The following is a 15,525-nucleotide window of genomic DNA, read 5'->3' as shown; positions in this document are numbered from 1 at the left end:
ATAGTGAAAATATCATGATTAAGTGATGAATTGAGAAAAAATGTATGTTTTACAAATTTCACGAAATATATATATATATATATATATATATATATATATATATATATATATATATATATATATATATTGACTTGATATAAACTCACTTTTTGGATTCGATAACTACGAGTAAAGTTATTGGAAAAGTACATTAAATGTTATTTGCAATTTATAAAACCAGGACTCTATTTTTGGTCTCTTACTATTAACTTCGGGCAACGTCAGTCAACTTTATTTCGCACACGTCCAAACCAAAAGAAAAATTTACACAATTGCCTTATATACGTCCAAAACTATTTGAAGTATTTCAAATTGTTGTAATTTGGTTGTTATTTTCAGTTACTCTAATAATATATCTGATTCTTGTAATCTATTTTATACAGCTACATATGAAAAGGCTTGTTCTATGGTCAAACAAGAAGATTTCACCAGTTTTTGAATCCATCCTTGGTTTCTACATTTGATCATTTCTCAATCTTTTTATTGTATATAATCTATTTGAATTTTATGGCGACTAGGTAATTAATAAAACCTTTTTTTTATACTTCAATATAAGTTAACTTTACTGAAATAGTGTACTTGTACTATTACTATAAAAAAAAAATGAGATGAATTGGATAAATATACAGACCCCTTTCCGTTATATATATAATCCTTTCCTGATATAATTCGAAGTTCCTATAATAAAATTAATAGCTTTTAGAAAAGGAAGAAGGCATTATTTCAATATTCTTTGATTTCAAAGTTCTATTGGGCAATACAATATAACAACACAATATCATATGAATGTTGATAAAAACAAGAAAAGCCATCACACATTACTTGCTAAAAATCTTCTTTTTGTGAACTATATTTAAAAACTGCTACTCCCTCCGTCTCATATTAACAGTCGTAATTGCCAAAAATAGTTATCTCAGATTATTTGTCACTTTAAAAGTTCAAGACAAAATTAATTATTTTTTTCTTTTTTACCCTTAGTAATAATTATCCTTGAAGACTACAAATACCTAACTTTGTTCAAATGTCAATGAAGAAAGATTAAATATTAAGACATGAATAAGGGTAAAGTAGTAAAAATCCTATCCTAATTAGTTTTTCTTAAGGGGCGTGTGGAAAAGAATCATGACTGATAACATAAGACAGAGGGAGTACTAGTAATTATGGTCTTTGAATTCATTAAGAAACAAATTTAATAAGTTTACATAGGTATTCAAGGAAATACTAATTGATCCATGTAACTATTTAGGAATGAAATCCAGTAACACAAACTCATAAAGAAACAAATATAACTGGAAAATTTCAAGTTTCCACAGTAGTCATATTCACTCAAGAAGCTCAAGTGTCATCTGAATTTTGAGCCAATACCAAAAAGGGATTATGGTCAATCTCTTCATAACAAGAAAATAAGTATCCAAAATGCAAAGCAGAAATATATAAATACACAGATTAAAAAGAGGCTTGATTTTTCATTGCTATAAGAAAACCATTTCACTGCATCATAATTTTAGGGTCCTACAAATTGAAATATAACTGCAGGGACTACAAACTGAAAACAGGATTTCTTCTAACTCCATTCTCAGAAAGATAAACATACAGAAAAAAGGACTAAATAGTTTCAGGCGGATTCTGAGGCAGCATGTATGCGAGGGAAGAGTTTCCATTTTTCGGGACAAATTTTCGCATCCACACATGCTTACCGTTGATAGTAAACTTAGCTTTAGGCACATCATTGAGAATAAAATCTATGATTGCAGGTGTAACAAACACGATTCGAGCATAAAGAGCTTGTTCATTGGACTTCACCTCCTGCATGTGAATGCACTCTATGCAGTCTCCAAAAATCCTAGTGAAGAATTCCCTGATTTCATATTCAGCAACAGGGTATCCCTTGGAAAAAGTAACAAACATGGTACGTTCTTCACGTGGTACGTCGTGTCCCGTCGTACTCTTAGGAGACGCGTCGCTTCCAAGTCCCAATTGAGCAATTCTTTCTATCAAGAATGACTCAGCAAGAGGTGCCACCATCGACACTTTGCTTTCCGTCAAAGTTTGTTCAGAACTTCTCTTCAAGGCTTTCTCCATGATATCTGTCAATGCCTTGAGACAAACCTCAGTAACAATCTTCTTAATCCCGCTGGTGGCACTGTCCCGATTTTCATGGAAAAATAGGAGGGAGAACTCTTTTGCCATGAGGCTTTGAGTTAGCGGAATCTCACTTGCGTCAGTTGAGAGAAGGGATTGGATGTCTTCAATGCATTTGAGGCAGGTTACAGCCTCGTCAGCAAGTTCATTAATCAAAAATTGAGGTAAGGACAAGATTTTTCTGATAATATCGTTGAAACGTGTTCGCTCCAACCAAATCCACAATGCCAATGTCTGCATTGACTCCAAAGGATCACGCTGAAGCTCAATAACAAGGAGAGAATAAAGTGCTCGGTCAATCGTATGGAAAAGTCTGAATTCCTCAACTGTGATTTGAAAAGGTTTTGCAGCCATGCCAACTCACGTTGGTAGTGATTAAACCTGCGCACGTAAAACCACCACAAATTTCCAAATTAGAAATAACCAAGGTGAAAAAAGCAGGGACAAACACACAATTGACAAAGGTAGGAGGGAGAGAAGTGGCAATTATTCCACCATAAGAAGACTATTGTGATCCTAGTAAAGATTCAGCATTTCTCTTGTAAAGCAACCAGCAAAAATCCTATGACCTTACCATGTACAGAAGCAGGGGAGAAAGACAAGAAAACAAAACTAAAGGCAAAATCCTTCATCTAATTGACAAAGCCTAGCCTAGTCTTGGTACCTACAACTCAATAGGAAAGGAGATTCCTAGAACCTAATCGAGGAATGCATAAGCCCCACATTTTCAGCAATACAGGAGACTTAATCGAAGCCAAAATCAAGTGAAGGATAGGCCACAGAAAAGGATAAAAATGCATAAAGTCAGGAAAAACAAACCGAAAGGTAACGTCAAGGGCGAACAGTCTTCTCAAGAACTCAACTTGCCGGGTAAGTTTACAACCCAACACATTTATAGGTGAAAACACTGGTTTTGCAGGTTAACAAGGGCAATGATCTAATGAACTTGTTCTTATAATGTTCTGCCAAAACAAAGGGCAGTAATTACAACTTTGGAAACATTTTCAGAAAGTAATCTTATTTAGTAGGTTGCATTTAATGCTAGTGAGTGCCATTCCAGTAATGGCCAAGGCTGCATTCATAAATTTTCTTTTTCAGTCAATTAAAATCAGGTTCTATTAACAACTTCACACATGTCCTACACAAGAAAGGTGAAAAAATCTAAAATCAAGACCAGCTAGGCCTGCTTATTCAATCACAAAATGTGAAAAGATGTAACGCTTTCTCTTCAACTGACGAAGAGAATCTTTTACATCGGGAGAAATCTGTCGAACGAATACACAGATTTGCGGCAACTTGATCTATTGCTAAATAGCTTCAACCATAATTGTACTCCACATTCTACAACATGTACCCAAAGAATCAGATGTTTCACAGAATTGGTCTGATAATACAAGTTAGACTCTGGCATAAATTGGGTAGTGCTCTTGTGGTCGAGTGTTCATAACCATAATTGAAAAGCAAGTATCACTAAATTTTTGGTAAAATGACTAATCCTCTTTTATCACAAGCTTCCAAAATTACGCTTTATGATGACTCTCCTACATGTCGGAAAACTGCATTGAACAAAAACACGACATTGTTGCGTCTTTATAGAAACCAGAACCTTTAATAAATAACAAGATATTTGCTGCTAGGAAATGCTTTATTTATAGCGAACCTATTAATGTGCACAACCCGTTAAAGCCGCTAAGTTTCTAAGTGATTAGCACAAGGTACATCATTTGGTCAGTGGTTGTGATGCACAAAGTTTAGCTGGATTTCAGGGATGTCAAAGTTGGGCATTTAATGCTCTTGTGACAAATGGGAAAGGCGGTAGTTCAACGACTGTTTATTATTATGCCTCAGAAATCATTTGTTTTCTTCTATCACAGTTCTCTGCTTTACTTCTGTTTATTGCTCAGTTCATCAGATTGAAACTAGCACCTCCACTCTCAAGTTCACTGCCTTGATTAACAAAAACCTTGCTATATAACTCTAGTAAGATATTTCATGATCCAAATCCTAAGGTACTACAAACCTACAATTGAGGTAGAGGGTAGATGCATGTCAGTGATGGAACGTGCACCAAAGCTTCAAAACATGTCTTAGACTAAATTTTCCAAATATGGTCTTCTTTTCTTTTTGTGAACTAGATTAAAAAACCAGCATGTATGGTCTTTGAATTCATTAAGAAACAAATTTAACAAGTTGACATAGGTATTCAAAGAAATGCTAATTGATCCATGTACTATTTACGGATGAAATCCAGTAACACGAACTCATACAGAAACAAATATAACTGGAAAATTTCAAGTTTCCACAGTAGTCATATTCACTTAAAGGGAAGTCAATAGTGAAGTTAACATGTTCAATAAACACACTCAAGAAGCTCAAGTGTCATCTGACTTTTGAGCCAATACCAAAAAGGGATTGTGGTCAATCTCTTCATAACAAGAAAATAAGTATCCAAAATGCAAAGCAGAAAAATATAAATACACAGATTAAAACGAGGCTTCATTTTTCATTTCTATAAGAAAACCATTTCACTGCATCATAATTTTAGGGTCCTTAAGTTGGACTGCAGGGACTACAAACTGAAAACAGGATTTCTTCTAACTCCATTCTCAGAAAGATAAACATACAGAAAAAAGGACTAAATAGTTTCAGGCGGATTCTGAGGCAGCATGTATGCGAGGGAAGAGTTTCCATTTTTCGGGACAAATTTTCGCATCCACACATGCTTACCGTTGATAGTAAACTTAGCTTTAGGCAGATCATTGAGAATAAAATCTATAATTGCAGGCGTAACAAACACGATTCGAGCATAAAGAGCTTGTTCATGGGACTTCACCTCCTGCATGTGAATGCACTCTATGCAGTCTCCAAAAATCCTAGTGAAGAATTCCCTGATTTCAACTTCAGCAACAGGGTATCCCTTGGAAAAAGTAACAAACATGGTCCGTTCTTCACATGGTACGCCGTGTCCTTTCATCCTCTTAGGAGACGCGTCACACCCAAGTCCCAATTGAGCAATTCTTTCTATCAAGAATGACTCAGCAAGAGGTGCCACCATCGCCAATTTGCTTTCCGTCAAAGTTTGTTCAGAACTTCTCTTCAAGGCTTTCTCCATGATATCTGTCAATGCCTTGAGACAAACCTCAGTAACAATCTTCCTAATCCCACTGGTGGCACTGTCCCGATTTTCATGGAAAAACAGGAGGGAGAACTCTTTTGCCATGAGACTTTGAGTTAGCGGAATCTCACCTGTCTCAGTTGAGAGCAGGAACCGGTTGTCCTCAATGCATTTGAGGCAGGTTATAGCCTCATCAGCAAGTTCATTAATCAAAAATTGAGGTAAGGACAAGATCTTCCTGATAATATCGTTGAAACGTGTTCGCTCCAACCAAATCCACAATGCCAATGTCTGCATTGACTCCAGAGGATCACGCCGAAGCTCAACAACAAGGAGAGAATAAAGTGCTCGGTCAATCGTATGGAAAAGTCTGAATTCCTCAACTGTGATTTGAAAAGGTTTTGCAGCCATGCCAACTCACGTTGGTAGTGATTAAACCTGCGCACATAAAACCACCACAAATTTCCAAATTAGAAATTACCAAGATGAAAAAAGCAGGCCTAATTTTATCAGGACAGATACGCATACAATTGACAAGGGAAGGAGGGGGAGATGTGACAATGTGAAATCAGCCGACGAGATTTCACCATGAAGAAGACTATCGTGATCCTAGTAAAGATTCAGCATTCCTCTTGTATGTAACCAGCAAATATCCTATTACCTTACCATGTACAGAAGCAGGGGAGAAAGAAAAGAAAATAAAACTAAAGGCAAAATCCTTCATCTGGATTGAAAAGGCCTAGTCTTGGCACCTACAACTCAATCAGAAAGGAGATTCCAAGAACTTATCGAGGAATGCATAATTCCCCACATTTTCAGCTATGCAGGAGATTTAATCGAAGCCAAAATCAAGTGATAGTTAGGCCTAAGAAAAGGATAAAAGTGCATAAAGTGAGGAAAAACAAACCAAAAGGTAACGTCAGGGGATGGACACTCTTCTCAAGAACTCAACTTGCCAGGTAACTTGACGAACAAACCCATTTATAGGTGAAAATTGCAGGTTAACCGGGCAATGCTCCAATGAAATTGTTCTTATCAATGTTCTACCAAAACAAAGGGCAGTAAATACAAGTTTGGGAGCATTTTCAGAAAGTAATCTTGTTTAGTAGGTTGCATTTAATGCTACTGAGTGCCATTCAAGTAATTGCCAAGGATGTATTCATATATTTTCTCTCTCTGTCAATTAAAATCAGGTTCTATTAACAACTTCACACATGTCTTACACAAAAATGGTGAGAAAATCAAACTTCAAGACCAACAAGGCTTGCTTATTCAATCACAAAATGTGAAAATATGTAACGCTTTCTCTTCTACTTACGAAGAGAATCTTCAGCTAGTTACATCGAGAGAAATCTGTCTAATGAATACACAGATTTGCGGCAACTGGATCTATCACTAAATAGCTTCAACCATGATTATACTCCACATTCTACAACATGTAATCCAAAGAATCAGATGTTTCACAGAATTGGTCTGATAATACAAGTTAGAATCTGGCATAAACAGGGTAGTGCTCTTGTGGTCGCGTGTTCATAACCATAAAAGAAAAGCGACTATCACTAAATTTTTGATAAAATAACTAATCCTCTTTTATCACAAGCTTCCAAAATTACGCTTTATGATGACTCTCCTACCTGTCGGAAAACTGCATCGAACAAAAACACGACATTGTTGCGTCTTTATAGAAACCAGAACCTTTAATAAATAACAAGATATTTGCTTCTAGGAAATGTTTTATTTATAGTGAGCATATTAATGGCACAACCCGTTAAAGCCATTGGTTGTTAAGTTTCTAAGTGATTAGCACAAGGTACATCGTTTGGTTAGGGGTTGTGATGCACAAAGTTTAGCTGGATTTCAAGGATGTCAAAGTTGGGCATTTAATGTTCTTGTGACAAATGGGGAAGGCAGTAGTTCAACGATCATTTATTATTATGCCTCAGAAATCATTTGTATTCTTCTAACACAGAAGTTCTCTGCTTTAGTTCTGTTTATTGCTCAGTTCATCAGATAGAAATTAGCACCTCCACTCTCAAGTTCACTGCCTTGATTAACAAAAACCTTGCTATATAACTCTAGTAAGATATTTCATGATCCAAATCCTAAGGTACTACAAACCTACAATTTAGGTAGAGGGTAGATGCATGTCAGTGATGGAACGTGCACCAAAACTTAAAAACATGTCTTAGATGTTCCAATTTTTCCAAAGAAATTCTGGGGAACTTTTTCCTCACACAAGTGTCTTGTTAGACACTCACTGACATGCAATAAGGGGGTCTAAGTTAATGTATTTTCTGTTCGCCAAATTTTTGGTATGTTCCCCATTGAACTAGTTTCTAAACTTTTAACATCAAGAATCACTATCAATTAATGTAAGGGGGTCTAAGTTAATGTATTTTCTGTTCGCCAAATTTTTGGTATGTTCCCCATTGAACTAGTTTCTAAATTTTTAACATCAAGAATCACTATCAATTGTTTGTAATTCATATTGATCCGCCAACTTCTAAAACAAAAGTACAACCATTCGATTTTAGATTTAGATATGCTAGTTCTGATAATTACCAAGTCCGTTGAAAATAGATTGAAGACTCAGAGAAATACAACCGAACTTTTCCGTTGTTCATCATCAGTCCTCAAGTCATCTTTTTGCTATTGTAGCGCATTTCAATACTTAATGCTTGTTAAAGTTCATCAGTAATTCCTTTCTACCGGTTGTCTTGATTAATACTATTTTTATTCTGAAACATTACTAATTCAAAGTGTCCAAATTTTAGAAGTCCCGTGTCCTGTGCGAAAGCAACATAGATTTGCAAACTCACCATTTTCTTCCGTATTCTCCATTAGCCAAACGAATGTTTGACATGTTTTGACACCCAAGACATGGCCAAAACATTTTGACAGGTTCCTTCAAATTAGAAAATATAAAACACATCCGACACACATGCTCATGACACAATTTGGGCAACTCGGACACTCCAAGGGCAGGCAAGAATTGAATTAGTAACTACTTTTCTTCTGGGTCAACTTTCTTGTTTTTATTCGTAGATCGTTTTGAGTTCATTAAAATGTTACCCTGCATATTTCATTTCCTATTTTCCTGGAGTCTAACATAAGTATATCAATGGTAAGTGGCCAAGTTTTCTGCTTTTCCTTCTTTTCTTTTTCAGTTTCTTAATAGCACAATTGAGGATTGCATAAAGTGAGAGCTTGATAGTTCATCATGATAAAATGATTCTTTCCAGACCTGGACTTATTAGAATGTTGAAGTTATGACTATCACAAGTGATTATAGCATGTAGGTTCTTTCTTATCTTACTTCCGTCATTTATTTATTTATTTATTTGTGTGTGTGTGTGGGGGGGAAGGGGGAGGCTGGGCTACAAGAGATTTAACTGTTGGCATTAGGAAATGAAAAATATTCACTGTTGCGTAATATTCCATTGAATGGCTTCCTCTAAGAACAGAAATGGAATTTCAAGCAATATTACCTAATGATCAATGTTCAACAAAAGGCTTTACTACATAAAACAACAACGTTGCATCATGTCGGACAAATTTGACTTCTTAACTGTGCATTTTATGCACGTTGATTGTTAAAGGCGCAAAAATTACTGTTAGGTGTTTTGAAAATGTAAACCTACGCTACAAGATTTTGAGATGCCTTCAGACCATATTATACTTGTGGCATCATGACAGTGATGGCACACAAAGCATATTTTGTTCTTATGCTATGCACCATGATTATTCTTAGCCATGCTTATCCTAGCACAATTGGTATACCAACCCATAAAAGGCTATCCGAATTGGAATTTGGTTTTGTTCATTTAGAAATTTAATCTTATATGTCCCTCCCTCTTTCTTCAACTTTCGTTTGCACTAGCTAAAGTTAAAAGGAAGTTACTAAACCAAGAAACTGAAACCAAGTTTTTCATGAATAACATCAGTTGGCATGCTACCCTCTCCATAGGCGCCGGTTTAGGTTCATACCTTTGAACGTCTCAAGCTGGAACTCCATTGGTCTACTCATCAACCACAACATGCTGCCGCAAACTTGTTGGTTAGACTATCAAACTACAATGATTGGGTAGTGTCAAAATAAATTCTAGAAAACATGCTCAAGCTTACACCTAGAGTAAGGATATGATGGTGTCAGCAAGCAAAACCAAGTATTCTTTTATTCCCACGGCAACCAGGTCCCCTCCCTGCAAATGAGGGAGCAACATGGTTTAGCCACCACTCATGACCCACTCTAGAGCTGAATAAGAGAGGAAGAAGGGGAAAGGAGGTCCCACTTCAGAAAATGCATATCCCAAAAGATTAAAGTGTAAACTGAGGAATACACCTAAAAGAAAATCTACAATTAAGCAGACAACAAACCGAACATATAAAATCCCTAAATTAGGCAAACAACACATTGAAATATACAACAGGATAAAGAGGTTAAAAGTGAGCAGGAGCAATTACATTCTTAAGATGCCAAGATTTGGTATGCCTTGATCAATAATTACAGAGGCAGGGTGCGAGACTGAAGCCTATAACTGCTAAAATAAGCCAACCTCCATTGAAACCTATATGAAGTTAGGCTCATAGGGTGACAACAAAAATAAGTTATTGTCAAGATATCTTCTCTATTACTTTATGCCCGTGAGACTGGGAGTTGAAGCAGCAGCCCCTTGCAGATCCGATAAGGAGAAAGACCTCCATGCACTAAACTTCTGTTCAGGAGGTGATGATGATGACTCATTGCTATATCTTCTTGATTGCGGAGGCAAAGGAGGAAGAGAAAAATGAGGTGATGATGGATTTGAGTTCAATGACTCAGAGCTGTTATTGCTCTCAGAGCAGCTTGAGGTTGCACCAAGAGCTAATGAGCTTCTAGAGTTTATCGGTCTCTTGTATAACCCACCACTATAATTTCTTGGGAAGTGATTCCGATTCTTGTCAAAGAAATTGTTGTGAGCAAGCAAGTTCTTGCGTTTCCTAGTGAATGCATTCTCTGGCTTAACCATATCTTTAAGCGAGGAACATGATGCTGCATCTGCTAGGCTAGTAAATGATTTTGATTTTCCAGCGTAAAAATTTGATATGCCCCTCCTGGAACATGGCAGACAAGCACTGTTAGAACTTGGAAAATTAGGAAGAATACGACAACAGTTGCTCATAAACATCTATAAGCATCTAATATCTTTCCGATTTGACTACGGCATCCTTCCTTCCATCCTCCAGACTATCCAATGTTCTAGAGACTTATAATAACAACCATTGACCGTGTTCCCATTAAGTTTCTTCAGACTTCATTTACAATAAAATATTAACCCCCAAAAAAAAGGCTCTGCCACTACCCAAGCTTTCACATTCAGTCCACAGGAGATACTTTTTCAACTTCAGCTATATAGATAAAAATCAACACACAATTTTTTTTAATAAACTAACATACTCAGTACTGAATATGCTGAAGTGATGTTACAAGCTTCAAGAAGCATCTCAGGCAGCTTTACTTTTGGTAAGGAGGATACTGGTTCCAACATCCTCTATAATAGCAATGCATTTTATCCATACTAAGAGCATGCATGCACCCACGATCCCACCATTATCCAGATCAAAATAAGACTGCCAAAGAATTTTGTTAACATTGCACTCATAAGCCTTAAATATCTATGAAATAAAAGAAATGATTTTTGACACCTCATAGTCTCTATCTATTTTGAATCTTTCACACGCCAAGGAATATATGCGACCAAGTATTAGCTCTGACAATCAAAGGTAGTACATAATGCAAAAGATTACGGACAAAAGATGAGACACACCCATCACATTCACAACAACCTCTCAAACAAGATTGCAAGCATCGGTCAGGCCTCACTCCACTAAGCTACTTCCATCTCCCAAATTACTTTTCAGGTACAAGGTCTATACCATGCTACATAAAATATTGGGGGAACAAACACTTAATCAATGAACTAACCTCTCAGATTTTACTTTTACTGCTCAAGTTAAACATATAAAAAAACTACTTACTAAATCCATAACCTCGAAAATGAGTCAATTTGCAACAAGCCAAGCCAAACATTTTTGGTCCATTTCCCTCGGGTACTCAAAAATATTACCAAGATGCCCCCTAAGACACAGTTAATTGTTACAAATGTCTAGTTAACATGTACACATATCACATTCACCAAGCAAACTCCTAGACTCGAGCCTTAAAACTCCAAACTAAACAACAAAGTCAGCATCTTAATGACAAGATATGTGAATAAATTATATAAATTGACCTAAAATCCACATAGAAATTAAATTAATAGTAAAGCCACATACTTTATTGGCAAAACCTCCTCTAAAGCCTCCAAATTATCCAAAGCACCAGCAGGTTTGAAAGGACTCTGAACCTCCTCGCCGTCGCCGTCGCCGTCGCCGTCGCCGTCGCCGTCCGACGAAGCATCTCCCGCCGCCGGCGAGTCATCACTATTCCTACCAATCGAAGAAGAAGAAGACGAGGAAGAGGTCCGATCATCCTCATTTTCCTGCTTTGCCTGAACCCTAAGATCTACCGACTTATAGATTGGAATAAACGCCATTCCGTGCACGAATCCGGGCCGTTCGATCTGACGATCTGCTGTATTATTCCTCTCTAACGCAATCGACATAGCTTCACAACGAAGTTTGTATACAACAAAACTTGTATATATAACAACAGAGAAAGAAGAGAGAGAAATGAAGAAACAATCGTCTGGAGAGAGAGAAAGAGATTAGAAAAAGGAATATTCTGAGGAAGATGAAAGCCTTATCTTTATCCAGACAAGATATATTATCTTTTTAATTTTTTATTTGTGTCAAATTCATATTTTGCTATAGTTCAAACGGTTTTACTGTAACCGAATGCTCGTTAATTTAAATTCGATCTAGACCGTTGATTTGTCCATGATGATGATTTGATTGAGAACAAATGAAGATTATAAGTAGTTGTAGTGTTAGTTGACTGAAGCTGGGATAGGAGAGTCATTAACCGAAATTTTCATTTTTTTCGAAATTGTGATATCCTTTTGAATTAAATAGTGATATCTCTTTAGTCGGTCAAAATTGACTATATTATCTTCTATGACAGCTTAGATCTAATACAGTGCTTGTTCGAAGGGATTTTAAAAAAGTAATAATTTTCCCATAACTAAGGTGGCATATATTATTGTCTTATAAGAAAAAATAACTTTACCAATATTTGATTAACAATATCAGTGTTATAAAATAATAAAAGAAGAAGAACAATATTGCAGAGAAAGAGAGAGAGGGAATTCTTATTGAATTTTGGGATGAATTACAATGGAATAGAACCCTCTATTTATAGGGAGAGGTTGACTTAGCCACCAAGTAATAAACCCTAGAATCTCTCTAAATATGGACATTCACCATAAATAGAATTCTATTTATAACACTCTCCCTGAATGTCTATTCAACAGATAATGTGCCTCGTTAAAACCTTAACTAAAAGAAAACCCAATGGGAAAAAAAAATTCTAGAAAAGGAAAAAGAGTACACATGTTTAGAAATGCGCCTATTGGTTGCCTCGTTAAAAACCTTGCAAGGAAAACCCAGTGGGACAAAACCTTGTAAGGGAAAAAGAGTGCAACGCGCATTGACTCCCCCTGATGAGAGCATCAATTCACACTCCTTGACGCCTTNCACTATGACACCAATAGCCCATCCTGAGTCCGAGCTCACCTTCCAGTTGCACAAGTCCATTCGCCCCTCGCGGACATCAATTAAATGCGCGGCAGCATCCTTCCAAATTCAGGGTTATGCTGCACCCTCCTCCATTTCAAGCAGCTCCTTTCCGCCATATCAATCTTCTGCCGCATAATAGCCCATACTTCACATCATACCCGCAGGCTTCAATCACCAATCATTAAAATCCCCAATTCGATCCAAACTCTCTTTAAGGCGCGTAATCATCCTACTACCAAGCCCATATGCAACCCTCGCCACTCTCCCACTTTGGCAGAACTCATCTCCTTAATCGGTTACTCGACCTTGCTCCTCATACTTGGCCTTCTAGAAATTTTATACACCGTCTGGCACTTCCCACATGTCCTACCTCATACCTTGCTGCTCAATTGTTGCCCTAAATAAAATCTATCTTCGTGGCACTTGAATCCGCCATTGCTACTAACTTTAAACCTTTCCAAAGGTCATCTTTATCGAGCCGGCGACATTAGAAATTCTGATTCGATCTTAAACCACCGCATCATGCGATATCTGACAGTTGTAACTCCAATATTATTTCACAATATCCTGCCATAAAGGCGGATTGTAGCAGATTATAACACCGACAAACTTAGAACGTCCAATTAGGACAACAACACCCAATGTAGAGGAGAACTCCACCACGCTTGCAATTACCACGTTTCATTACTTCCACCAGTCCACTTCTGACCATCCTTTGTTCGTTTGACTTTCCCCTGCCGGGAATAAAATACTGAATCCCTTGATTACACACTGAGTAAACCTCCCTTCAATTCATTCACTGCCCGACACGTGGGCAAACGTCCCACCATCACAATAATATCACGGAATAAAAACTCATAAGCATTATGGCAACCTGTGCCTAGCCTCAAGGCTCTTAGAAGTTCTGTTACTGAGCTGAAACAATATAATATCCCTCCATAATGCGACTATAATAGTCCAATCAACTATACCGGGAAAAATCATCCCGCACCATATTTGTAGTGCCATTACAATCCTTCAATTTCGATTTATAACAAGAGCTCGCATCGCGTAAGATTGAGTGGAAAGGAATCAAAGGCATAAGCCTCAAAGGAATCGAACCGCACGATAAGGAAATCAAGAAGGGAAGTACTCCTAATAGTCCTGCAGCCTCCCGAGGATAAGTACAGACGTCTCCGTACCGATCCGCGAGACTCTACTAGACTTGCTCATGACTCGTGAGACCGACGGGAACCTAGTGCTCTGATACCATGTTGTCACGACCCAAAATCCATTAAGGGTCATGGTGGCGTCGGACACCTCTGTCAGGCCAGCCAACTAACTTATCAATTAATTCCTCTTTTAATACTTTTGAAAATCTAAGGTTTTTCCTTCCATTTTCATAAATAAAAGTTCACTACTTGAATGCAAATTTAAATAATAACAATTAGTACAAATCCGTTGAAAACCATCCCAGAAACCCGGTGTCACAAGTACATGAGAACCTACTGATAAGAGAAATAAAATACAACATCCGTCCGGAATACAGTGGACGGAAAGTAAATATAGTACACTGGAAGGGACTACCCTAGCTGCGGTCGCCTCGAATGATGCAGCTCACCTAGTCCCAGCGTCATCCATGCTGCTACGCCCAATAGGCTGCTAGAGGTATATATACCTGTGCAACAAAAATGCACAGAAGTGTAGTATGAGTACGTAATCAACGTGTACTCAGTGAGTATCCCGCCTAATCCCGAAGGGGTAGAGACGAGATGGCCAACTTCGACACTCACTAGAAGTCAATTAACAATATTCTATAAGTGCAAGGATAATCATGGATTTATATAGAAGTTCTAATTGTGAAGCCATAAAACAGGTAAACACCTTCAACAACAAATCAAGGGCCTCCAAGGTTTATTCTTTATTATCTTATCAGTTTATATCAAGCCACGTAGGGCCAATTGCACATTTACAATTTTCAAACAACAGATAAACATGCGCAAATCACACCGAGGCGACGGCCCGCTCCAACAGGAATGTAAACTGTGCACTGCCGAGGGTCGAGCGGCACGAACCATAGATGCATCTATTCTCACCGAGGCGTTCGGCCCGTTCCATAAATAAACACATATCTTGCTCGCGAATCGTCTATGCGACGCAGGCACACATAAAGTACTTGCTCAAGTAGGAAACTAAGAGTTTATCGAGGATAATCATCCAAATAGACAAATTTCTCTTTTTAACATTTAAGGGAAATTTAATATTAAATCTCTTTTTTAAATTCCTTTACAAATTCAAGGTGATTTAAACAATTCAAACTATCAATGGGTTCACAGTTAATCCAAGTATAACATGCTTTTTTTTGGGTCCTAGACTACCCGAACAATAGCATAATAGTAGCTAACCACGGACTCTCGTCACCTCGTGTGTACGTAGCCCCCACAAATAGGAGCACATAACCAATTTAACTCACCTATGGGGTAAATTCCCCCTCACAAGATTAGAAAGGAGACTCACCTCGCTCCGAAGACTCA

General features: G+C 37.4%; 3 protein-coding genes across 3 annotated transcripts; all 3 read right to left on the bottom strand.

Annotated features, from left to right (window-relative positions):
• Positions 1–1,502: 1,502 nt before the first annotated feature.
• LOC109206865 lies at positions 1,503–9,520 on the bottom strand. Its single transcript, XM_019369724.1, has 4 exons — positions 9,422–9,520; positions 9,284–9,336; positions 5,015–5,734; positions 1,503–2,562 (listed from the first exon to the last, which is right to left on the bottom strand). Exon 4 carries the CDS (start codon positions 2,533–2,535, stop codon positions 1,645–1,647), a length of 891 nt encoding a protein of 296 aa, XP_019225269.1. The 5' UTR covers positions 2,536–2,562; positions 5,015–5,734; positions 9,284–9,336; positions 9,422–9,520; the 3' UTR covers positions 1,503–1,644.
• LOC109206860 lies at positions 4,817–5,707 on the bottom strand. Its single transcript, XM_019369720.1, has one exon. The coding sequence runs from the start codon at positions 5,705–5,707 to the stop codon at positions 4,817–4,819; it is 891 nt and encodes a 296-aa protein (XP_019225265.1).
• Positions 9,521–9,675: 155 nt separating the features above from the next.
• On the bottom strand, positions 9,676–12,068 carry LOC109206866. Its single transcript, XM_019369725.1, has 2 exons — positions 11,612–12,068; positions 9,676–10,390 (listed from the first exon to the last, which is right to left on the bottom strand). The coding sequence occupies exons 1-2, from the start codon at positions 11,938–11,940 to the stop codon at positions 9,928–9,930; spliced, it is 792 nt and encodes a 263-aa protein (XP_019225270.1). The 5' UTR covers positions 11,941–12,068; the 3' UTR covers positions 9,676–9,927.
• Positions 12,069–15,525: the final 3,457 nt, after the last annotated feature.

The sequence above is a fragment of the Nicotiana attenuata genome, unplaced genomic scaffold (genome assembly GCF_001879085.1).
Source record: "Nicotiana attenuata strain UT unplaced genomic scaffold, NIATTr2, whole genome shotgun sequence".
In the NCBI taxonomy this organism is placed as follows: domain Eukaryota; kingdom Viridiplantae; phylum Streptophyta; class Magnoliopsida; order Solanales; family Solanaceae; genus Nicotiana; species Nicotiana attenuata.
The sequence above is the reverse complement of the archived record's forward strand: the minus strand, read 5'-3'. Positions and strand labels throughout refer to the sequence as shown.